The sequence below is a fragment of the Citrus clementina genome, unplaced genomic scaffold (genome assembly GCF_000493195.1).
Source record: "Citrus clementina cultivar Clemenules unplaced genomic scaffold, Citrus_clementina_v1.0 scaffold_5, whole genome shotgun sequence".
Lineage (NCBI taxonomy): Eukaryota > Viridiplantae > Streptophyta > Magnoliopsida > Sapindales > Rutaceae > Citrus > Citrus x clementina.
Window position 1 is genome coordinate 23,488,922 of NW_006262201.1, and position 25,305 is coordinate 23,514,226.

Below are 25,305 nucleotides of genomic sequence, written 5' to 3' on the forward strand. Positions count from 1 at the left end.
GGAAGAAGAAAAGCATATTTTATGAACTACCGTGTTGGGAGTTCAATTTGATTCATCATAAAATGTGAGACATGAGGGAGAGACAAAAGCTCAGGCTTGTCTGCAACCATGTGGGCCCTCATAAGCAATTCGTGTACACAACTTGGTTCACCAAGCCCAACAACTTGAAGCAGGCAAAATCCGGGAACGATCCTTCTCCTTCGCAACCCTGGCAGCCTTAACCTTGTATTTCTGATATTTAGTTAAAGAGTAAGAAGATTGCTCCTCTGTCAATTACCTTCGAGAGAGACTTTCTTTTTCATTAATCGATGCTTGCTTGTGAAAGCAAGGGTTTTAGTTACACTTTCAACGCTGTCAATGTAGTGAAGTAAAGCATTCGTAGAATAATGAAGATGGAAGCCCCACAGCATGAAAACTTTTAAACAGTAACACAGCTCTTATTCCAGAGGCTGCACGCGAGTGACCTGAATCTTCTTCAGAACTTTCAAATTTTATCAAGCAAAGCTTTCAAAATTTCTCAACAAATTGATTATTTGGTGTGGTTGCCACATTTTGAGTAACTGCTATTTGTTCTCAAGTACAAAATCCTTGCCCTCCTAAGTTAGGAAATATAGATGTGAAGCAAACCAAATGAAATAAATGGGTAAACAGAACAAACAGTGCAAAAATTAAAAATGATGGCAATTAACAAATTAACTTGTATTTCTGATATTTAGTTAAAGAGTAAGAAGATTGCTCCTCTGTCAATTACCTTCGAGAGAGACTTTCTTTTTCATTCACCAAAATAAAATAAATTTAGAATTTCAAACAGTACTAGTAGTAAAAAAATGACGACAACAACAAAAATAGAAAATTACAAGACTGCTGATAAAATTTCACTTGCAGGCATTTCTCACAAAATTTCTGTGATTTAATGTGCTTTCATGCACGCAAGTCCTAACGTTTCTGTGATCACAAATGAAACTGAAGATAAAACAGAACAACTACCAAACCTTTCAAGCGTGACGAAGCCATGAGAATTGATAGCTCAATGTCATGGGATGAGTGTTTTGTCACTAAAACAGAACAATAATTTTGAACACACCATGTGGCATTTAGACCATTTGATAGTTTGTTTCAAACATATTTGTTTATAAAATACTTTTCTTCATGGTTTTGGTCCCATAATTTTCTATGTATGTACAGGTTTTATCGATACCGCTTTTGACAAGTTACACTTACATAGCAATGCCCTTTTTGATAAACTGTGCTTCTGTGATGAAGAATGTTTTAGCTGTAAGTGGATATCCTAATCATTGATCCATATACTTAGGTTATATTATCCATCAGCAAGTATGTATAAAATTATTTTGTGTCTTTTTTTATTAGAAATGTTGTAATTCTATTTTACTCTTCCTGAATTATAACATCAGGTGTCTATAATAACTAGGTTATTCCTTCTGCAAAACAGAGCAGTGGTAAATATTTTTTTTCTTTTGTTTGTTTAGTACATTTACATGCTTTCAGCTTTTTCAAATTTTGTATGTGTCAAAGTTTAAATTTAATTTGTTGGTTTATGCCACAACAAAAGGAACAGCATCAAAGAGGAGCTGCTAATGGACTTGCTATGACTGTAGTGTCGCTTACCAAAACTGCCGGTCCAGCTGTAGGAGGTGCTCTGTGAGTGTCCTGTTGATTTTGTAAAACTATATGTAAATGAAGTTATAATTTTTTTTTTCATTAATTGGGGTTCTGGCAGATTTTCTTGATCACAAAAGCATCAAGATGCTGGTTTCCTCCCAGGTATGATGATCTACTAATGAAATTTCTCACGAGTTGGTGAATTACTTTGTGCTAATTAGCTTAGTTAGCTGCTTAAACTAAAGTGCAGGTAACCAGATGATTTTTTTCATTTTGAATTTGGTCGAGGCACTAGGAGTAATATTGACATTCAAACCATTTCTAACTCAACGTGCCCCGTGAGTAGAGAAAAGATGCATCTGTTGAAATATTCAAATATATGTCGAGCAAATTAAAGCTTTCAAAATCTATCAACAATTTGATTATTTGATGTGGTTTGCCACTTGCCGTATTTTGTTTTGCTGTTCTAAAGGCTTAAATATGAAAATGGTGGTTGGCGCTCACACCAATCGATTGCTGTTAACATTAATTGTTCAGTACTTTTCTCTGTCGACATTTATACTTGTTCATTGTCAGAACTACGACAATTTATCTTTACAATGATGCAAGCTAGAAAGAATTTTTCATGTTAAGTAAAATATTGAAGCCACAAAGAGTCTGAATTAAGTACTAAGTTTTCTGCCATGCTTTCAACGGTAACACATTTGTAGCTCTTATTCCAGGGGCTTCACAGTAGAGAGACCTGATTTCGACCTTCTTCAGAACTTGGGGATTCCGTAATAACAGAGGACAACAGTTATATAAGAATATTATTTTGTACAATTTTCGTATAACCTGACCAATGCAAGTATAATTTGATGATCTTAACTCAGATCAAAAGACCTTCAATGATGTAAAATTTGAACATAAAGATGAGAACCAAACATTAGAACTTATGATGAAACGGAAACAAAAACATTGAGATTGAAAAGATAGAGAAACACAAGCTTTTTAAAAGGAATAAATATTCATTTAGTCTCTATATTTTGACTTAAGAGCGCATTTAGTTCTTATATTTTAAAAAGTGCCTCAACCTCAAGACACCCCTACTGTGTTGGAATAATATTTTTGGGAATATCAATGAAAAGAAACGAATGGTAATTCATCTAGCCAGCCTTAAACAAAATAAATATTAATAAAAACTTTTATGTTATTATTTTAGTTTTAGGACTAATTTCGTAAATTAATTTTTTTATGCATTTATTAGTAAGATTGCTTTAAGAATATTAAACATTACTTTAAGATGGCTGCTATTGATTTATTTATAAAGAATTATTGGCAAGATTGTTGTAAAAGTACAAAAAAATACTGGTTATTTCATATTGATATTTATTGATTAATTTTCCAATTAAATTTTTTATAAATAAATGAAATTAATTTAAGAATATTATTGCCAAGATATTATTGTAAAAGTAAATAAAATTTAAGGAAAAATGTAACGTATTTAATATCAAGGTATATTGAGGTATTTTTTAAAATATAATAACTAAACGAGCATTGAAGTTAAAATATAGGTACCAGACGAACATTTTCTCTTTTAGAAAGTTTTATATTTTATTAATGAAAGTCTGAATAACAAAATTAAGGTTTTGGACTTCTTTTAAACTAAACTTAAATATAACAAATTTACCAAAATAACTAAACCTAACATATTACTACATAATAACATTCTCCTAATTGAAATAAGATAAATGTTACTCAAATTCTATATCTAGAAAAAAAAAAGATAAAAATCCTAAAAACAATAGGAAAATAGATCTTAAACTTGTAAAATAATATGAAATAAATATAATTTTCAATCGAACCACGAGACTAATGCGGCGCTACAGTATTAGATTAGTTTCCCCTCGTCGCGAACTTCGAAATGTATATTATACACCCTAAATAGATACTTATAGCTCAAGTTGTTACCCTAGAGAGATACTCCACTCATCCTACGCAACCTAGAGAGATACTCCACTCATCCTACGCAACCATCCGCTGCATCAAATTCGTTCCAAAATTAAGAATAAACCAGCTGATGCATTCCAAATAATTTAGATGAAACGATAAAATAAACCTAGAGATCAAATAACATGAAATGAAAAAGATAATTACCTTGGACTGAAGCTCATACAAATTCATTATTTGACACCTGCGGCAATTGTTGAAATAATAGTTAATGAAATATAAAATAAGACAAGTACATATTAATGAAACACCACTGTGAATCGATAGCTAAGGACGGAGTAAAATTTAATTGTAAATTAGGACAGTAGAGCAAGCATCCATAAACATAACATGAACGTAATACATCAATTGAAATATCATAGGATAAATTGGGACATCAGAGAAAGAAATAAGTAAATAAATCAGCAAAGGAAACATGCATAAACAAATAAAAAAACAAAGACAAAATAAGGAAGAGTTTGTGATAATTTTCTTCTATGGTCATTGAAGTCCAAAAACTAATAAGGATCGAGCAATTGAACGGTTGCAAACTCAATGGAAATACAATGGAACCTTAAAAATGAACAGTGAAGGAAAATGAAGAAATCTGCAGGAAATAAGACGAGTGAGAGTGAAGAATTAATTACCACTGAGTAAATGCGAATGAAGAATGGAGACAGATCCTTCTTCGCCCCATTGAGAAGTGAGATTCATAGATTGCATTGAAATTGAGAGTTGAGATCAAGAAGCGATTCTTCTTCTCCGTAATTTCCTTTTTCTTTTAATGTTGTTATTATTATTATTTTTTTTTTTTTTCAATTTCATGATATCTTTTTTGTTTTAAACAGTATTGGCATATTACATTTATTTATGTTAATTTTACAATACCTCCCTTCAGATTGCACAAATTACATTAAAAAAAAAAGTGCTTTATGTATAAAACTTTCAAACAAATTGGGCCAAAATCTAACTTTACCAAGTTTAGAGTAATTTTGGGCTCGACATTCCATTTCCGACAAACGATTTTTCTTGGCGTTTGATTTTTCTTTATACTTTTCATATTTATCCAACGGCTCGTCAATGACAATACCTTTGTAAAAAGTACTTATTTTGAATATTATATTGTGGAAATGTCTGGTCGGTAATACAACTATTTCTTATAGTGTAAAACTGATACACTAGCGTTCACATTTTGATGAGTAAATTAAGGATTTCAAGATGAAGTACATAATTAGATTAATGCTAAGAAACTGAAGTTTGATCGATTGAAAATGAAAATAATAATGAAGGTAATTAAGAAAATGAACAATATATGCAGAAGCGGTCCTATTAGGACTTCTAGATTTTCTCTTGGGCTTTCCTTATTATTGTTAAAAAATGACACGAAGAACTTTGAGTTTAAAAATCTGGCCCTGATGCCTGGTAGCCCTCCATGAAGCACCAGATGTTTTGATGAGAAATGACAAGACCATTTATCAAATTTCTTGTGGATATAAATACATACACATAGACGAGACCAACCTCCTCAAATGAGAATCAGAGTGATTAAAAGACCTTGCAATGAGACAATGATACACCATCAAATGTCAAAATACAATAGAAATTCACGACATATATATAATAAAAGACCTCTCATTGAGTCATATATATTGAGAATAAAAATGTTATAATACATACACAGAGCTTAGCTAGAATAAAATGTCTTTGAACTTGCGATGATCAAACAAAGGAAACAGACAGGTTGTAACTCACACTATCACAAGAAGATCACGAAGATGAAAATGGGAACCCATCAGAATGGAAACTTTGAATAGATGAAAAAAGAAAAACGACCTTATTCACAGAAGAAGAGTGACTTAAATCTTCATCAGTATCCAGACATTTTGCAATCATAGAGTAGAGAAATTTTAACAGGAACAGCAGAGAAAATATTATGAATATGCTATAGACCAATATACTTGTTCATAGCTAACGTTTGATGGTTTAAGGATTTGTTCTAGGAATAATGGGCTGATTACTTTCTTTTTATTTTAATTTTTTTTTAATCCAATGAATGATATTCAGCTGTTAATTATGTGTTCATAGGGAAGAACATTTTCTAAGTACTTTCCTTGCCTTCTAACTTTCCGAAAAGCAAACCCAATGAGCAAACAGAGCACAAACTAAAATAAAAGAACAGCAATGATAACAATAAATAATTGGCAAAGAAAAAAAGGAAAAAGTATGCACGTTTTCAAGGAATTATAAAATATGAAGGCTTTTAATGAAACTTTATCATACAAAGTATGCAAGGAATTATAAAATTTTAGAAAACAAGGGGAGCTCTCAAAAAAAAATGAAAAACTCAAATTAAACTAGACTAAAAGACATTCAATTTTGCAAAATCTGTCCATAAAAGTCTGAAAGGATCATTAAAATTGCATTGCAAATTTAACAGTAAACCGAGGGACCCATTCTAAATAATTCAGATGAAATTGCGAAACAAGACATGGGATTAAATAAATGAAACAATCTAATAAAAAAAAAATAAATGAAACAAAAATTAATTACCAGTTGAGACTTTCTTCTAAAAATTCGCAACTCCAAGTCACAAGAAGCCTATGAAATTAGTCGTACTGCGTAGAGTATGACGACGACACCGCCAACAGCCGACGACACCGCCAACAGCTGAAAGTAAAATTCTTATTCATCAAATATCTTATCAATATTGTATTTAAGAAAGCAAATTTTGTAAAAATTTATCATGGGAGATAAGAGTAATATGTATATACGTACCTTCTCAGCATGTAATGTTGTATGGTTGTGTTTAGATAATTATTAGCCCAGCGCCGTTGATCCGCTGTCTCTCCATACCAGACATTTACTCTTGGAGGCGTGATTGCTTCTCCTGTAGTGAAAATCTTCATCTTGGGACAACCAATCACCCACAACTCTTGCAAAGATGGGAATTGGAAGGTGTAATTGGCAGAGCAGAAACTTGTGAGGCTATCTAAATCACGCAGTTCCAACGTCTTCAATTTGCGGAAAACAATCTCTTCTTTTTCAACTCCATCTTTGTCATTTATTACCACCTCTGTCATTGCTCTGCATCCATATATTTCTATTGCTACGAGTCGCACCAGAGTTTTTGCTGTGGAGGATGTTACCATGTGTAACAATTTCTTGCAACCGAAAGCCACCAGAGCTGTTAGGTTCTGAAAAGATACCGATGATGATGGCAATAGAATTAACAGACTTTGACAACGATATGCTTTTAGAATTTCAAGATACTGAAAAGTGGGGCCAAGTTTGGAGTCTTGTTTGCACAGCTGCTTCAGATGATAGTGCCAGCGCAGCTCTAATGTTTTTATCATTGCCAACTTCCCCGCATGTTTCTCTAAGCTTCCTTCCTCCGAAAATACCTCTTCGTGGAATGAAAATTGAAACAGTGAGAGTATTTCAAGATTGTGAAATCTCTCAAGTACATTCCAGATTGGAAAACAAGCTGAGTTATCTTCGGCAATCTCTAGTTGTTTAAGACTGCCAAAAAGGTGTTGTGGGAAATCGGCCTGCAAAATCATCTTCACGTCTTTTCCATTCAATGATAGGTCCTTCAAGTTGGGTAAGATCTGATCATCATAAATCATAATAACTAATGAGGTCAATTGATGTTCTCTCAAATGATTTTGAGTAATCCAATTACAAGCAGTGACTTTATTGTATCTGTTTTATATTAATTTTACCCCCAAAAAAAATTGAATTAGTGATAAAATTCATTATATGATTTTTTATATGTTAATTTTAGAGGTAAAAAAGAAATTAGGGAAAAATGGTTGATTTATATTTGCATGAAAATATTTTATTTCACAACAATAAATTATTAATTTATATTGTAAGTCCTTGTATAAAGAAAAACTAAGGATTCTTTACCTAAAAAAGTTCATATAATTATTAATCTCCCACATTGATCCCTTAGTCAAGACTAGCAAAGATTATTATGTAATAAAAATTTTTAATTTATTAAGTATTAATTTATCAGTGTTTTGTTACATTTTTCAAAGTCAAAAGTCGTCAATGAGCTATTGAAAAAAATATCTAGAAAATGACTTCATACCTTTTCGAACGGCAATAAGGGCTGTTGTGCAGGAATATCAAGTTGATTATTCTCTTTATTCTGCGATAAATCTTCAGCAAATATTTTTAATTTGTCACAACGACACACTGCAAAATTTTCTAGTGCTGGCCATTCCGAAGTATGCATTCCTGGGTATAAACATCTAAGTTTTGGTAGACCTTGGAGTATCAGAACGGTGGGTTGTGGAAAGACAAAATAAGGGATCACTTCATCTGCTCTGTTTTCAAAACGATCTCCTGTAAATCCTTACAGTCTCATATATCTAAGTGCTGGAGCTGCTTGAGGTTTCCGATCATAGACGCTGAAAATATGTATTTCAGTTTGTCACAGTACCACACAACTAATCGTGTTAAACTTTGAAAGTGAGGAAACACGGCCGCCAGAATTTGATTGTAATGCCAAATCTTGTCGACATTAATTGCAGATATCTCCAAAGCCACCAAGTTAGGCAACGCAACCTAAAAAAATAAGAATTTCTCGTTAGATCCAATATCCATATAGGAAGCACTTGTTGAAATTTTCTTCTTTGATTACAAATTGTTGAAAGTCAGAATCAATTTCCAACTGACAGCTGAGTTTGATGCATTCTAATTCATACTACTTGTTAAGAGCTCAATTAGTGAGCGTGTTGTTAAGAGCTCAATTAGTGAGCGTGTGAGATTCTTTTTATCCTTTTTTCCATTTTCTTTCAATTCTTAAATGATTTAATTATTTTCCACGTATGACGTCAAAAGAGAACGCATGATAGAATAAAATCTGTTATATATATATATATATATATGAAGAAAATGTTAGCCTACTATCACGGGATGAGTATTTTGCGCAGCTAACCCGTGCGGTACTTAGACAACTTTGCCGAATGTTGCTAAGTAAGCCTAGAGCTTCTCGAACTAGAGAAGAGAGCAATTGAGCCGAATAAGAGACATTGTATTGCACAAAGAGAGATTACAATGCTTGTTGTTGTGTTTGTTGGATACAAATGCCTAATGCCATCCCATATTTATAGGGGAGGCTTGCCAAGCTAGAGGCTCTAGAGATTCTAGAGAATTCTACCATTTCCTAGCTATTTACATGTGCTGGAATTGTAAGGAGAATTCTAGAGTATTTGCAAGCTCACATGTGCTAGAATTGCCAAGAACTTTCCGGAATTGGGCCAAGCTAGCACTCTTGGCCTTGTGTTGGCTCTCTAGCCCGAAATTGTTGGCAATTGGGCTAGCGAATTGGGCGGTCCGCAACATCCTCCCCCACCTAAGCTCGCGGCGTCCTCGTCGCGCTCTCGTGCTTGAAATTCTAGATGTGCTCAGCGAATTGCCATAAGTCATCTTCACGTTCCCAAGTGGCTTCGCTCTCGGGGAGGTTTTTCCACTTCACCAAGTACTTGCTATGTGCTGGCACGCCCCTCCTCGAAACCGTGCGGTCCGCAATGATGTAGTCCACATCTTTGTCGAATGCGGTGACAAGCAGTTGGCACGCGCCTCGATTCTCCGCGACTTGGTTCTCCCATGTCTTCGTGATATGGCTTGAGAAGGCTCACATGGAAGACCGGATGGATCTTGAGTCTTGGCGGAAGTTGGAGTTGATATGAGACGTTGCCCACACGTCGAACAACTCGGAAGGGTCCCTCATAGCGCCTCACTAACCCCTTGTGGACTTTCCGCAATGTCTTGAATTGTTGGGGTAGGAGCTTGATCATGACTTGATCTCATTCATTGTACTCAACATGCCGTCTCCTTGTATCCGCCCATTTCTTCATTTTCCTCGCGGCTTTGTCGAGGTAGGCTCGCGTGATGTCCGCTTCCTCATGCCATTCGCGGGCGAACTTGTGTGCCGCGGGGCTTTTCCCGCCGTAAGTCGAGGCTATGGCGTTGGGGGTCATGGGCTGGAATCCCATGATGATCTCGAACGGACTCTTGCCCGTAGCCTCACTTCGCTGCAAGTTATAAGAAAATTGGACGATGTCGAGTAGCTTCGCCCAATCCCACTGATGAGCGCTCACATAATGCCTCAAGTACATTTCGAGGAGGCCATTGATGCACTCGGTCTGCCCATCCGTTTGTGGGTGGAAGCTTGTCGAGAACTTGAGATCGGTCCCCAACATCTTGAAGAGCTCCGTCCAAAAACGCCCAGTGAACCGAGGGTCTCACAATGCTCCTTGGAACTCCCCAAAGCTTCACAATGTGCTTGATGAATAGGCAGGCTGCCTCATCCGCTTTACAATCGATTGGTGCGGCAATGAATGTGGCGTACTTGCTGTATCGGTCGACAACGACCATGATGCTTCCGCAACCTTCGGATTTGGGCAGCGAAGTAATGAAGTCCATGGAGACATTTTCCCATGGCCTTGTTGCTAGTGGTAGCGGCTCCAATAATCCCGCTGGAAGTTGATGATCCACCTTGTCTTGTTGGCACACAAGACAAGTTCGCACATCTGCTTCGATGTCGTCCCTCATGTACGGCCAAAAATACGAGGCTTGAACTAGTGCGGTGGTGCGCTCGATTCCTGGGTGACCAGCCCACTTAGAGTCGTGGCACTCCTTGATTACCTCCTTCCGTAAGTTTCCCCACCTTGGCACGAACAGCCGATCTCCCTTGGTGTGGAGGATGCCTTCCTCTTGCCAAAATCGCCTTGTCTTGCCTTCGAGCACCTTCTCCAGCAAATCCTTTGCTAGCGGATCTTGTTGGAGGCCTTCCTTGATGCGTGAGACAAGGTCGGACTTTGGTTGGCTCATGCTAATTGTTGCCAATTCGGCCTTACGGCTTAGAGCGTCTGCAACGACATTGGCTTTCCTCGGTTTGTACTCGAGCCAATAGTCGAATTCCGTAAGGAAATCTTGCCACCGTGCTTGCTTCGGGCTCAACTTTTTTTGTGTTTGAAAGTAGCTCGTCGCTACGTTGTCCATCATAGTCATGAAGTGAGAGCCTAGCAAGTAATGTCGCCACACCCGCAAGCAATGTATGATTGCGGTCATCTCCTTCTCTTGCACCGTGTAGCGGCGTTCCGTATCGTTTAGCTTTCGACTCTCGAACGCTATGGGATGGCCTTCTTGCATAAGGACTCCACCTATGGCGAAATCCGAGGCATCCGTTTGAACTTCGAAGGGTTTAGTGTGGTCCAGAAGAGCGTGGACGGGTTCCTCCGAAATTGCCTTCTTCAACTGCTCGAATGCGCGTTGGCACTCTTCGGACCAATGCCACGTTCTGTTTTTCTTGAGCATATCCGTCAAGGGTGCTGCCTTGGCTGAGTAGCCCTCGATGAAGCGGCGGTAGCAGTTCACCAACCCAAGGAATGAGCGAAGCTCGGGTACTTTCGAGGGAGGTTCCCATTCGAGGATGGCCTTTACTTTGGCATTCTCCATCATGATCTTTCCGCCCGCAACCTTGTGGCTAAGGAACTCCACTTCTTGTTGGGCAAACGAGCACTTCTCCAACTTGAGGAAGAGCTCGTTGTCTCGGAGTACTTGGAGGACTTGTCGTAAGTGTTGGGCATAATCCTCGAGTGTGGTGCTATACACCACTATGTCGTCCAAGTACACGACCACGAAGCGGTCGAGGAATGGTTGGAGTATCTTGTTCATGAGCGTGCAAAATGTAACAGGTGCATTAGTAAGGCCAAAAGGCATCACAAGGAATTCGAAAGACCCATACCTTGTAGTGCACGCTGTCTTCGGTTCGTCTCCCTTGGCGATGCGCACTTGATAGTACCCGGAGCGCAAGTCAAGTTTGGTGAAGTACCGCACTTTGCCAAGTTGGTCGAACAAGTCCGCGATCAAGGGAATCAGATACTTGTTCTTGATGGTGATCTTGTTGAGCGATCTATAGTCGATGCACATCCGCAGCGATCCATCCTTTTTCTTTTGGAAGAGGACCGGTGCACCGAATAGGGCCTTTGAGGGGTGAATGTAGCCTGCGTCCAGCAAGTCTTTGAGTTGTCTCCGCAACTCCTCTAATTCGGGTGGCGCCATGCGGTAGGGCGCCAAGGCTGGTGGCTTCGCGCCTTGTTCCAGCTCGATCGCATGATCTACCTCTCGCCGAGGTGGGAGCTTCTTCGGAAGTTCCAGAGGCATCACGTCCTTGTATTCATTGAGAACGGCTTGAATTCGCGAAGGGACTTGGCTTGGCGACGTTCTGCTCTTTCCTTCCTTGTTTAGTTCCCGGATGGAGACCAAGAAGCTTGGGTCCTTCTTGAAAGCCCTTTTGAATTGCATGGCGGAGAGTGTCTTCTCCTCGGACTTGCCTCGCTCCGTGGGTACCATGCATGCTTTGCTCCCGTCGAGGATGCTTAGGGAGTTTGTAGCGGGCAGTGGGAAGGCATGGACTTGGTCGAAAAATTCCATGCCGAGGACTATCTTGAAGTCATCCATGGGGATGATGGAGAAATCAAGCTTTCCGCTCCACGTACCGAGTGTTAAGTGCACGCCTTGTGCAATTCCCGCAATTGGCTTGGCGGGTGAGTTTACTGCCTTCATTGTGCTTCGTGAGCTAACTTGCGTGCGTGCAAACCTTAGCTCCGATACCACTTGTCACGGGATGAGTATTTTGCGCAGCTAACCCGTGCGGCACTTAGACAACTTTGCCGAATGTTGCTAAGTAAGCCTAGAGCTTCTCGAACTAGAGAAGAGAGCAATTGAGCCGAATAAGAGAAATTGTATTGCACAAAGAGAGATTACAATGCTTGTTGTTGTGTTTGTTGGATACAAATGCCTAATGCCATCCCATATTTATAGGGGAGGCTTGCCAAGCTCTAGAGATTCTAGAGAATTCTACCATTTCCTAGCTATTTACATGTGCTGGAATTGTAAGGAGAATTCTAGAGTATTTGCAAGCTCACATGTGCTAGAATTGCCTAGAACTTTCCGGAATTGGGCCAAGCTAGCACTCTTGGCCTTGTGTTGGCTCTCTAGCCCGAAATTGTGGGCAATTGGGCTAGCGAATTGGGCGGTCCGCAACATCCTCCCCCACCTAAGCTCGCGGCGTCCTCGTCGCGCTCTCGTGCTTGAAATTCTGGATGTGCTCAGCGAATTGCCATAAGTCATCTTCACGTTCCCAAGTGGCTTCGCTCTCGGGGAGGTTTTTCCACTTCACCAAGTACTTGCTATGTGCTGGCACGCCCCTCCTCGAAACCGTGCGGTCCGCAATGATGTAGTCCACATCTTTGTCGAATGCGGTGACAAGCAGTTGGCACGCGCCTCGATTCTCCGCGACTTGGTTCTCCCATGTCTTCGTGATATGGCTTGAGAAGGCTCACATGGAAGACCGGATGGATCTTGAGTCTTGGCGGAAGTTGGAGTTGATATGAGACGTTGCCCACACGTCGAACAACTCGGAAGGGTCCCTCGTAGCGCCTCACTAACCCCTTGTGGACTTTCCGCAACGTCTTGAATTGTTGGGGTAGGAGCTTGATCATGACTTGATCTCATTCCTTGTATTCAACATGCCGTCTCCTTGTATCTGCCCATTTCTTCATTTTCCTCGCGGCATTGTCGAGGTAGGCTCGCGTGATGTCCGCTTCCTCATGCCATTCGCGGGCGAGCTTGTGTGTGACGATGGTCTGTTTGGTGATGCTGAAGGAGTCTTTACTTCACGGCAGAAATTTGTAACCTCTGGAAGATTCCCCAGACTCAAAGATCTTAATTGAGCAAACTCTATCTTCTCAATTGCATTATCAACTTCTTCCCCAATTGCAAAAATCTCTTTCATCTTGCTGCAATCAACAACTGCAATTCTCTCAAGTCTTGGAAGGCATTTTGTAGTAGAGAGCCAAAAGATATTACTCAATTTATCACAATTATATGCTTGTATGATTTTGGGTTCGTTCAAAGACTCTACTTTGAGCTGATCAATACATATCCTCTCCATGTTGATCAAATTGTGAAGGATAAGTGACTCCAAAAGAGGAAAGGCTTCACAAGCTACCATCTCCATTGAGTCCACGATACACAGGAAGTTAGGATTATTTTGAACATGGAGATGCTTCAATTGTGAAAAACCTTCTGTGTCCAAATCAAAAAGAACATTCTTGACACCTTGCAGCTTGTCCAACCATAGGTATTCAACGTTATTGATGCCCTGCAATTTCATGGAGAAAATGTCCATAAAATCAAGCTTGAGCTTCAATTCTCTTAAACTCTCACGATTACTGTTGATCAAAAAGTGCGGCCGGCTTTGAAACCATTCTCTTGTAACACTCTTGGGAGGCATGAATGACTCATTTCCAATGGATATTTTGAACCTTTCGAGCTTTCTGGCCAAAAAGCCTTCCGGTAAAATACTGTCATTTTTAACATCAATTTCTAGAGTGGTTGGCCAAGGTAAAAGCATCAATTCATCAAGGCTAGCATTACTTCTTTCACTGTTGGCTCTTTCAACCTCCCATTCAACGGAGCAATTACCCATATACAATTCTTCTAATCGGATTAAGCTCGATAAGACATTTGGGGCAATAACTTTTAGATGGAAACAGTCTCTTAAATCTAACAGCCTTAGCTTAGTCAGTTGCCCTAGTGCTTTAGGTAACTGTACAATATCAGACCGCACAAAGCCAAGGATTTCTAGATTTTCCAACTTTCCAATAATGGCTGTGTCCATGTCTCCCAAATGCTTTGATTAAGACAAAGTGTCCGAAGATTTACTAGAAGATCAATTGAAGATGGCAATGACAATAACCGCATTCTAGTCAAATCCAAAACCCGAAGCTTTTTCGTCCTTTTGAAGAAGTTCTCAGGAACATTGGGCCCAACAAAAGAGTTCTTGGGTGACATGAATAAAAATTCAAGTTGTGTAGATTCCAACACTTCAGGAATGTCATTAATAATACTATCTTTTAAACAAATTGCAAAATATTTTTTTAGTGCATCTGCATCTGGCCAGTTCCACACATCCTCATTTCTCACCGCAAATGCAATTTTGTCACGACGTGCTATTGAAATGGCAACATCGCGAACAACATCATGCATGGAAAAGAATTTACTGCCACCATCCTCAAGCAACAAACAAGAGTCTCTTAGTTGATGGACCCATGCATGTAATTTGTTATGTGCATCTTCTATCTTATGGACACTTTCAAATGCACCCAAGCCTATGCTATATTTGAACAAGTCCATAATTGAAGTTGGTGTAATTAGACTACACAGTAAAAAAGTTTTCTTTAGTTGCTCACCTCTTAAATACTTGTAACTTAGCTCAATTGTTGAGTATGCCTCTACTGGTACTCCTTCATCGAAGCTTGCCTCTGAAGGCGTTTGGAGTTCTTGCAAGGCGTTCTTCCACACAGGCAGCTCTTTGTTTCTCAGTGCCTTTGCTACTGTGGTTAGAGCAATAGGCAAACCTCCACATGCCTTGGCTACATTTGTTGCTGTAGATTTTAACTCACGATTTTCAACAAAATTACCAGCCATTATCTTGAACAACCTCCAAGCTTCATGCTCATTTAGAATGCCAATCAAGAAGTTATTTTCAGATCCCATACTTAACAAGACATTACGATCCCTTGCTGTTAATAATAATTTGCATCCTCTATGATCATCGTCAAAAGGAATTCCAACAGTCTCTAAATCAAGATATTTCCAGATGTTATCCAGAATCACAAGGATCATCTTCTCTTTCTTCAATCGTTCATAAAGTCTACTAGCTCTTCTAGATTCAGCCTCCTCGGACAACTCCAGACCTAGTTTCTCTGCAATTTCCCCTTGAATCTTTTTTATGTCTGGAGTTTGGGAAACCTCTGAAAAAACCACCTGATCAAAGAGTTTCTCTTCACTGGCTTGCGTTGCAAACTCCTTCACCAGTGTTGTCTTTCCAATGCCGCCCATGCCGTATACCCCAACGATGCTGACATTGACATCAGTCAATGCATCTTGTCTAGACTTCAGAGTAGAAAGTCTTGATTTAAAGGCCTCGTAACCTTTGTTAGACTTTAGCCATACCTCCTCCGCAATGGTACGGTAGAAAATTCTATCATCAAATCTCCTAGCTTCTTCTTTGAGTTCAACAAGGGCCTTCACCTCTGTTTCTGCTTTCTTGCTAAGCTGATAGCGGGTCTTGAAATTAGGACACAAGCCCTTGAAACATCGCTTACTTGTTGTCTCCCCATCTTCAATGAATTTGGCTGCCTGCTCAATGGTGTTGTTCGCACTAACCAGCCAGTTCTCAACCTTCTCTTCAATCTTTTCTCCTTTTCTTTCAGCCTCAGAAACTCTGTGCTGAATGCTCTTACTTTCATCCTTGAGCTTGTCTATTTCTGCCTTGAGATTCTCAAAGTTGGCTTTATAGTTACGCAAATAACAAAGTTGGCGTTCTGTTGGAGGAGCGAAGCATTTCACAACTTCTAACAGAACAGTAACAATGCTTTCCACCATCTTCGATCCTCTTTTTTTCAAAGTTCCGAAATGAAAATAAACGACGAGCGAAACACAAAGAGAAAGAGAGGCAAAAAAAAAAAAAAAGAAAAACGAAAAAAAGAAAATGAAACAACAAAGATGACAAGTGTATCTGGTTGTGGAAGCGGAGAAATCAAAGAAAGCTTAAAAACTGTTGTGAATCTGGTGAGAAGATGGAAACAAGGAAAAGGTTTCTAGTTCAAAAGTGATTGAATTGATATAAGGAATGATTTAGATAATAGAGGAAAAGTGAATCAGTCAAAATAACTTATGTATTGACCAGAAGAAAGATGCAAACAATATTAGAGACAACAACCGCGCTGTTGATGCCCAAATCTGATCTAGTCTATCAGCGACTTAATGTCAGATTTCTACACCAGTATTAGATTTATTTGGTAGAGAATCGATTGGTCAATCGTCAAGATGTCCTGCAACCACTAGCGATTAACCTAGGAATACCTGAAATCATAGAAGAAGGTTAGAGGCGCCGGAAGTTTTTCCGGCGTGAACCCTCCGACACTCAAGTTAGTTTCTAGGCCTTTCGGAAAAACTTGTGCCACCACTCATGTGGCTTAATAAACATTGCCTTAAAACCCAAGGCTTTTCGAGTAATTTACAGAAAGTAAAGCAGAGTGTCAAAGAAAGAATTTTCCATGAGAGGAAGAGAGCCCAAAAAGCCCCCCTAGCTAACTCCCCACTCCCCTCTTTCCCCCCTTGTTCTCTCCCACTTTCGGAAGTTAAGGATGAGATAAAAGTAATGCCCCCACTCTCCTTTTTTTCCTCCTTTTTCCGTTACCAAACACGCGCTATTGACTGGTAAAAGAGATGGAGAAAAAGATATATCTTCACACGGTGGAAGTACAAAGGGTAGATATGGAACCAAACAGAGACAACAACATGCCACAACTAGATTGGGAATGGAGAGAAACAAATTAACAAAGACTGGAGATTACAACAGAACAGATGCCAAGAGAAAAGGGTTTCTTCATCCAGTGAAATTCAAGTGAGTTGACAGCAAAAGGGAGCATATGTGTTTCTTGATTGAGAACGAGTGCAAAGGATGACTTTTTAATGAGGTTCTGAAGCTGACGGATAACGATTTGCTAAAATTTTGAGAAAGTTATATATTTCGTAACTTCAACAAGTGAAGAATAAAAGAATAATAGTTCGTCATCTTCACAATGAAGATCATGGCCGAGATTAAAAGCTAAAACTAGTCCATTTGAAAAGCCAAAGTTCAAGTTCCTTGGCTAAGTTCAGAAGTGAAGCAAAGAATAAATAAATAAAGATCAAGGGATGGGAATAAAGTCACCCCCAGACAGTTGCAGAAAGATTATTATTTGGTAAGCGTAGTTGATTATTAGTACAAAACAGAGTAGGTGAAACACATCCTTTCTATTTAGACTGATCAGCATCTAAAATTTTATGAATTATAAGTTGCATTTTACTTTGTACATTATGTTAACACATTTTAATTTAGCCAATTTTTCAATAAATGTTATTGATGTATTAAATTGCAACAACAAAACACAATTATTGGTTTTAAAGAATGAAAAAAAAAATACAAAAATAGAAAATGAATTGAATTCCACTCATCGTCATCTTGGCAAATCAAGTCAAAAAATAAAAATCCATATGCTTTTGTTAAAGTTAAAAGCTACATAAATAATATCACAGAAGCTTCTGCTAAGGTTCATGTGAAGTCACAGCTTTGATACTTGTAATACAAGGAGCACGGAGAAACCATAAACTTCAGTTTAGGTATATACATTGCTTGTCTTTCAAACTTGAATTGATAAGGGGGAAAAAAATAATACTAAAGCAAACAGAAGGATCATTTAGTTGACAAAATTATTATTATTTTTAAATTCGGGTCATTCAGTTACTTTCATTTCAGTTTCACTACTGATTCAATTTAACCAGTTAACGTTGACAAAAATAAAATGCAAATATAAGGCTAAGGCTGCTAATTTGATGAACTAATTATCTCAGGAACCAAAGCATCTATAAGCATGCATGGGTGGCAACACCATAATTACTCAAGACTGGAGGAGTAAAAAGATTGGAGATGATAAACATTAAATTTCAGGAAAATCATTCACAAATATGCTTTTATAAAAGTTTTGCTGGTAAAGTTCGAGAAATGCATACATGTCAAATTTCCATTTCTTGTGAGCATTTCACCAAATAGCTGATATGCATTAATAACTCCTATCCTATACTATTGGCCAGTAGGTTGTTGCTGCTTCCCCATTTTTAATGATGCGAACGTCTCATACTTAGAAATAAGGGCGGAGCCTGGAGATTGATTTATAAGATAATCTTTTGAATAAAAATAAAAACAATTACAGATTTCAAATGTGAGAAAAATAAAATTGCGTTATAAAATTAATCCCACTAAGAAAGTCGTCTACGAAATTGCCACATTAAAAGAAAATTTTTCCATAAATTAAAATAAAATTAAATGAAAACTATTTTTCAGTAAAGTCAATTGCCCACGCTAGGCTAAGGCGTTTGTTTATTTGTTTGTTTGTTTTTATAATCTGAATAGGTATAAATTTTTCGTAAGCATGAATGAGCTGAGTACAAATATATGAATGATATATTTATTTTTCTTTTTCTTAATACCCAAATATAAGTGACATCTTATTTATCTTAAATATGGTTATTTGATATTTATATTTTTACAAATAAAAACAAAAAAAAGTAGTTAGATTTTATAGTTTAAGAAATAAATATATTTTATAAAAATATTTTTAGAATATATATTTAATTCTTATTTAGACTTTTTCCTATTCAATAAAAGTCACAAAAGTTACTTTTTCTATTCAAATGTAAATGCTTAAAAATCAGATATAAGTCACAAAAAAAATAAATTTTAGAAAAAGTCATAAATTAATAAAATTTCATATATTTAACTCCCAATGCAGATCCGCCCCTATCAGTGTTAGGAAATTGACTGGTGAAGTAGGTTCACAGCTAAAATGAAATTGGAAGAAAATGAAGAACAAGCACATAGAGGACACCAAAAATTACATGGTTCGACTTTTAGCCTACGTCTACGGGTAAAGACAAAAGGATAAAACTTTACTGGTGAAATGAGGATTACTAGTATTATAATATTTTGTTTCACTTCCTAGAACCCCAATCCACTCAATCTCTTAAAACACTAATCACTCAAGAGCATTAAAACTCTTAGTCTCTCACTCTAGAATTGAAGAAGAAAAGAATGAAATGCAGGGGTGAACCCCTCATTTATAGTTAAAAATTTGGGCACTATTTATATTTTTATATATTTTTTTTAAATTAAAAGTTTGAACTTGACATTCAAACTTTGAATATCAAAAGGTATTGGTCACTCTTCTAGAAAAGTGACATTGACTTTGACATTCTCCCACTTAGAAATTTGATTGAGAATCAATCAATCTCCACACCATCCTTTCTGCTTCGTCGCTATCATGTTGCTTATGTCTCTACTAGGCCATAAAATGATCTACTCCAAACAAATTTATCAGCATTGATAGGCTTGGGCAAAACATTTGTTAAGTTCTCCTTGGTATCCACTCTTGTATCTTTCACTACTTCACGAAGAAGTGATATTGTACTCCTATATTCTTTGTCCTGAAATAAAAGGTTGGATTCCTTGCATTCTAACTATCACAAACCATAAAAATTTTTATGCCCAAGCTCTTTCAGTAACCTTTGTATCCAAATAGCCCTTCCAAGCTTGTGTAGCTGCTATGTAATCTGCTTCTGTTGTTGATAAAGCCACAATGGTCTGCAATTTTGAAATCCAACTAACAATTTCGCCTTCTGGTGTAAATACTTAGCCAGTAGTGGGTTTCCTTTTATTAAGATTTTCTGCAAAATCTGAATGCACAAAGCCCTTGACAGTAAATTCTAATCCTTCGCAGCATAATGCAACATCTGATGTTCCTCTGATATTTCTCAGAATCCTCTTAATAGTCTTCCAATGTTCTTTGCAAGGATTCGCTATGTATCGACTAACTGCTCCCACTACTTGTACAAATCATAGCAAACCTTAAATTTTCCACTGCTGATGCATACAGTACTCAAGACATCTCTTCTTCTCTACTTCATTACTAGATGAATACTTAAGAATAACTTGAAATTAATAAGAAGCGGGGTAGAAAGCCAAATCTTCTTGCTATTACTATCTCGGTGAATTTGCATCCCTAAAATCTTGTTTGCTGGTTCTAAGTCTTTTATTTCAAACTCCCTAGTTAACTGTGCCTTCAGTTCTTGGACTCGATCTTTGTTGGGGCTTGCTACCAATATGTCATCCACATACCACAGTAGAATGATGAAATCATTATTATAAAACTTGTTGTAATATGTACAACAGTATGAAATGATTCTATTGTATCCAAGGTTTATGATGAAATGATCAATTCTCTTATATCAACATCTCGGTGCATGTTTGAGATCGTATAGAGATTTGTTCAACTTGCAAACCAAGTGTCCCTTTTTAGTAAAACCTTCTAGTTAGAGCATATAAATCTTTCCTTCAAGTTCTCCATGAAGAAATGAAAATTTCACATCTAACTGCTCCAAATATAGGTCAAATGTAGCACACATCGACAAGACCACTCTGACTGTCCTGGGTCAAATCACTGGAGAAAATATCTCATTGACGTTAATACATTCTTTCACCACCAATCTTTCACGATATCGCTCCACTAGGTTATTACCATCACGTTTGATCTTGTGAACCCATTTGCAACCAATGGTTTTTTTTTATATGGTAGTAGTACGAGTTCCTATGTCATAATCTTGTGTAGAGCCTTAATTTCTTCCTGCATTGCTATCATTCACAAAGTAACATCTGAGCTGTTTAAAATTTCATAGAAAGTTGATGGCTTTCCATTCTCTATTAAAAGACAGTATGCAAAATTGATATCTGTGACATAATCCAAATGCCACACATACATTTATCTATCACGAGTTGACCAACAAACTTTTGGGGCCTCAGACTTGATTGGTTCTTGTTCTCATACTTTGGTGCTGCTTCAAAAAAATCTGAATCTTCATTTTCCAGATTATTTTCAACATATATTAGCACAATCTCTAAATTTTAATAGTGCTATCATCCATATCTCTCTTTTGCATTTGATCTTCTACAAAGACAATATCTCTGCTAATAACGATCTTGTGGGCATTGAGGTCCCACAGATAATACCCTTTCACTCCATCAATAGATTCTAAGAAGATACATCTCTTGGATTTTGGATCCATCTTTAATCTCACTTGGGTATCGTATATCACGTAAAAGGACATCAAAATGCCTGAGATGAGAGTAATCAGTTGGCTTTCCTGTCCATTTTTCCATTGGAATCTTCAACCCGATTGCCTTGAATGATGACCCACTTACCACATAATAAGTAGTTTTTGCTACTTCCGCCTAGAATGAGTTGGTAGACCAGCAGTTCTCAACATAACTCTTATTTTTTCTATAAGAGTCATGTTCTTTCACTCTACTACTCTATTTTATTGAGGAGTGTATGCCACTGTAAATTATCTCTAGATACTTTCTTACTTACATATGCAAGAAACATGCTATCTGTATACTCTCCACCATTGTCTGTCCTCAGGCACTTGATCCCTTGCCCTGATTTAAGTTCAATCTACGCTTTGAATTCTTTGAACAATAGAAATACATTTGACCTTTTCTTGACTGGATACACCAAATATCTCCTAGAATAATCATCAATAAAAGTCACCAAATACTTTGCACCTCCCATAGATATATCAATTGATTCCCAAACATTAGAATGAATCAAGTCTAAAATACATTTACTTTTGAAAGTGGATCTGCTAAACTTTCATCTATGTTGCTTTCTTGTTTCGACATGTGGCCAAGTTTAAGATGCCACATCATCGCTGAATTTTCTCTATTTGATGTGACACACACAAAAGTTTTCTGTAGTGTTTCCATTTAAGCATGAATAGATTAGCACCGATCTTTTCCACCTTCATTAATGCAAGTGTGCCTTTGACTATCTTTATGATCCCATTTTCTACATGAGTTTTGTGCACAAGGCTATCTATTTGTCCTAAAGACAAGAGATATTTTTCAAGTCTTTGACATGTCTTACCTTCTCAATTGTGCGAACCATACCATTAAACATATTTATTTTGACAGTACCAATATCAATGATCTCAAAGGCATGATTATCACCTATGTATACAGATTCTCTTGAAATAGGTTCATATTTGTGAAATCATTCTCTTGGAGAGATCATGTGCCAAACAACTATTAAGTCTATAAGCCAGACGTCATATAGTGGTTTTCTGCCTTTTGAAGCAGTTGTTGCCTTACTGTAGAGAATTTTTCCATTATACGAGGTACTTACTACATACCCTTGAGCATTTGATGACTCAGGATCTTTACCCTCTCTTCTCTTCTAGTTGTTCCAATACTCTTCCTTGACATGCTCTTTCTTGCCACAGTTGTTGCATTTAACATTCTTCTTACTTCTTGATTTCGATCTACTGTGATTGTGGCTCTCACTAGGGCCACGTTCCATGGATCTTCCTTTCATCATCAATAGCGCTTCTACTTGCTGCGAACTTGTCTGTCTATCTTTTTTATTTTTTGCTACTCTCCTCATTTAATACGGAGGCTGCCATATTGTCAAAGACTAACTTGTTTGCTCGATTGTTATTAGTTAGATTAATGACGAATTAATCATACGAATCTGGTAAACCTTGAAGTAAAAGCTCTACATGATCATTTTCCTCTATTTTATGACCCAACGTTGTAAGTTATGAAAATAAAGTCTTTAAAGTGTTGATATGGTCGATCACTGATGTAGATTCCGTCATTCGAAGAGTATAAAGCCTCCTCTTTAAAAAGATTTTATTTTGTAGTGATTTGACCTCGTATAGTCTTGTGAGAGTAAACCATATTTCCTTTGCTCTCTTTTACTCTACCACATTGAATAATACCTTATTTGAAAGTGGTATGTGTAGATTTGCAATGGCATTATTGTCTATCTCATTCCACTTGTCATCATCAGTTATCTTTGTGAGCCTCTCTTCAATTGTTGCCAAGCAATTACTCTTCCTCAATACAACTTTCATCTTCATTTTTCATGACGAAAAATTATTTTTGTTGAACTTCTCAATTTTGTATTTTTCCGCCATCATTGTTCACCACGAGCTACCTTTGCTAAGATCGATTCCTACCATTTCATATGAGCAGTAACTGTATATATGAATAAAGTGTTGTATACAGAAACAATATCATATACATGAACAGTACAATATATGTAAACAGTATCTTGACCCCAAAAAATACAACCCGACTCTGATACCACTATTAGAAAATTAATTTGTGAAGTAGGGCCGCGACTAAAATGAAATTGGAAGAAAATGAAGAGCAAGCACACTGAGGACACCATAAATTATTTGGTTCGACTTTTAACTTATGCCCATAGGTAAGGACAAAAGGATAAAACTTTACTAGTGAAATGAGGATTATAAGTATTTTAGTATTTTGTTTCACTTCTCAAAACCTTAATACACCCAATCTCTCCAAACACTAGTCACTCAAGAGTATAAAACTCTTAATCTCTCATTATAGAACTAAAGAAGAAAAGAATAGAATGAATGAAATGAGGGGGTGAACCCCTCTATTTATAGCTAAAAATTTGGGCACTTTTTATATTTATTATTATTATTATTTCAAAATTTAAAGTTTGAACTTGATATTCAAACTTTGAATATCAAAAGATACGGGTTGTTCTTCTAGAAGAACGGCACCAACCTTGACTCTTAGGCAGACCTTTAGAGCTTTAAATAAAGAAAAAGCTTTTAAAAATGCCATGTGTACTTGATTATACAATAATCTCCACCACATAGAATGATTTGATAAAAGAAATTTTTTATTTTTAATTTTACTTTTATCAGGCACGGTGCATTTCCCCTTGGGCTCATATGTAAGGATGTCAATAAGATGCGAAGGAGAGGGGATTGATTTCCCCATACTCATCTTTAATACTCTGTCTATCTCTTTGTACTCTAGACATTTCCTTCAAAATTACTTGAAACGAGGGGTTGGATGTTTCTAAATAATACAAAGGGATCTCTTATGGCATCCGATCTCTGATTATTTAATTTCTTTTTTTTCTTAATTTAATCATCTTAAAGTAAAAATATAAAATCATATTAACACAAAAAATATCAAATTAACTAAAGTGATTAAAATCATTTCCATCAAATTAAGTCAATGTCATCAAATGAGAAGATAATCTTTGAACTAATTAAGCAAAAGTAAATCTTCAAAGTTGAACTCATCCATAAATGTCATATAGTATAAACCATCAATTAAATTATCTTTGTCAATTTTAAAGTGTTTATATTTACTTTATATTGGCTGTTATTTATATTATTTTTATAAATGTATTATGATATTTTTTATTTACATCACACTATTACAATTGAAATTTTAAATGTATTTACTATAAATTTGAAAAAAAAAAGAATTAAAAATAGAAACTAAAGATGGAAATAGAAAAATGTGGAGCCAAATAAAATATTAGGGCAAACACTAAATTATACACCCACACATATTAATTTATCAGATTCTTGTCTCCACATAGAAAAATTAGATCTAAAATTATCAAACTCCCGAATGAGGAAGATCCCTCGGGGCCATCGTCCCTGTGGAAATTTCTGCATCCCTGCAGTCTACAACGCCTAATAATGAATTGAACGGTTGAAATCCCTCTAAATTTTTGATAATTTCTAATCGCCCCTCCATATTTGATTGAACATCAAAACTATTGAGTCCAAATTTATAACTTTGATTTATCTTCCATTCCATAGTTTTCAAGTTCTCTCTCTCTCTCTCTTTTAATCCTTTTTACTGCAACCACCATCAAAGCCTAGTAGTTAATATGTATGCTGCTTTGCTTTCAAAATCGGACACTACTGGTATTTATGGTTTTTATTCTTTATTTGACACAAAATTTGGCGATATCTCCGCGGAAAAACACTACTGGTGTATTCAATTTTATCCGGTAATGATTAAATTGATTATTACATGAACCGTAACTTCGCCAAGCCCAAAATACATATTAAGTTATAAAGCGTGGCACTCATTATTTTTCGCAAAAAGTTTCGCCCAAAATACATATATTTTTTTAATTTTTTCTGTGAAAAAAACTACTGTTATATTCAATTTTATCATTAAAAACTACTGTT

The 25,305-nt window shown here is 36.8% G+C and overlaps 1 protein-coding gene across 1 annotated transcript; it reads right to left on the reverse strand.

The window, feature by feature from the left end:
• Positions 1 to 6,194: 6,194 nt before the first annotated feature.
• LOC112098046 lies at positions 6,195 to 16,056 on the reverse strand. Its single transcript, XM_024183653.1, is given in 7 exon segments — positions 6,195 to 6,255; positions 6,364 to 7,196; positions 7,682 to 7,929; positions 7,932 to 8,160; positions 9,715 to 12,202; positions 13,245 to 14,284; positions 14,287 to 16,056. Coding segments are annotated over 7 exon segments (6,669 nt in total).
• Between the last annotated feature and the right edge of the window lie 9,249 nt (positions 16,057 to 25,305).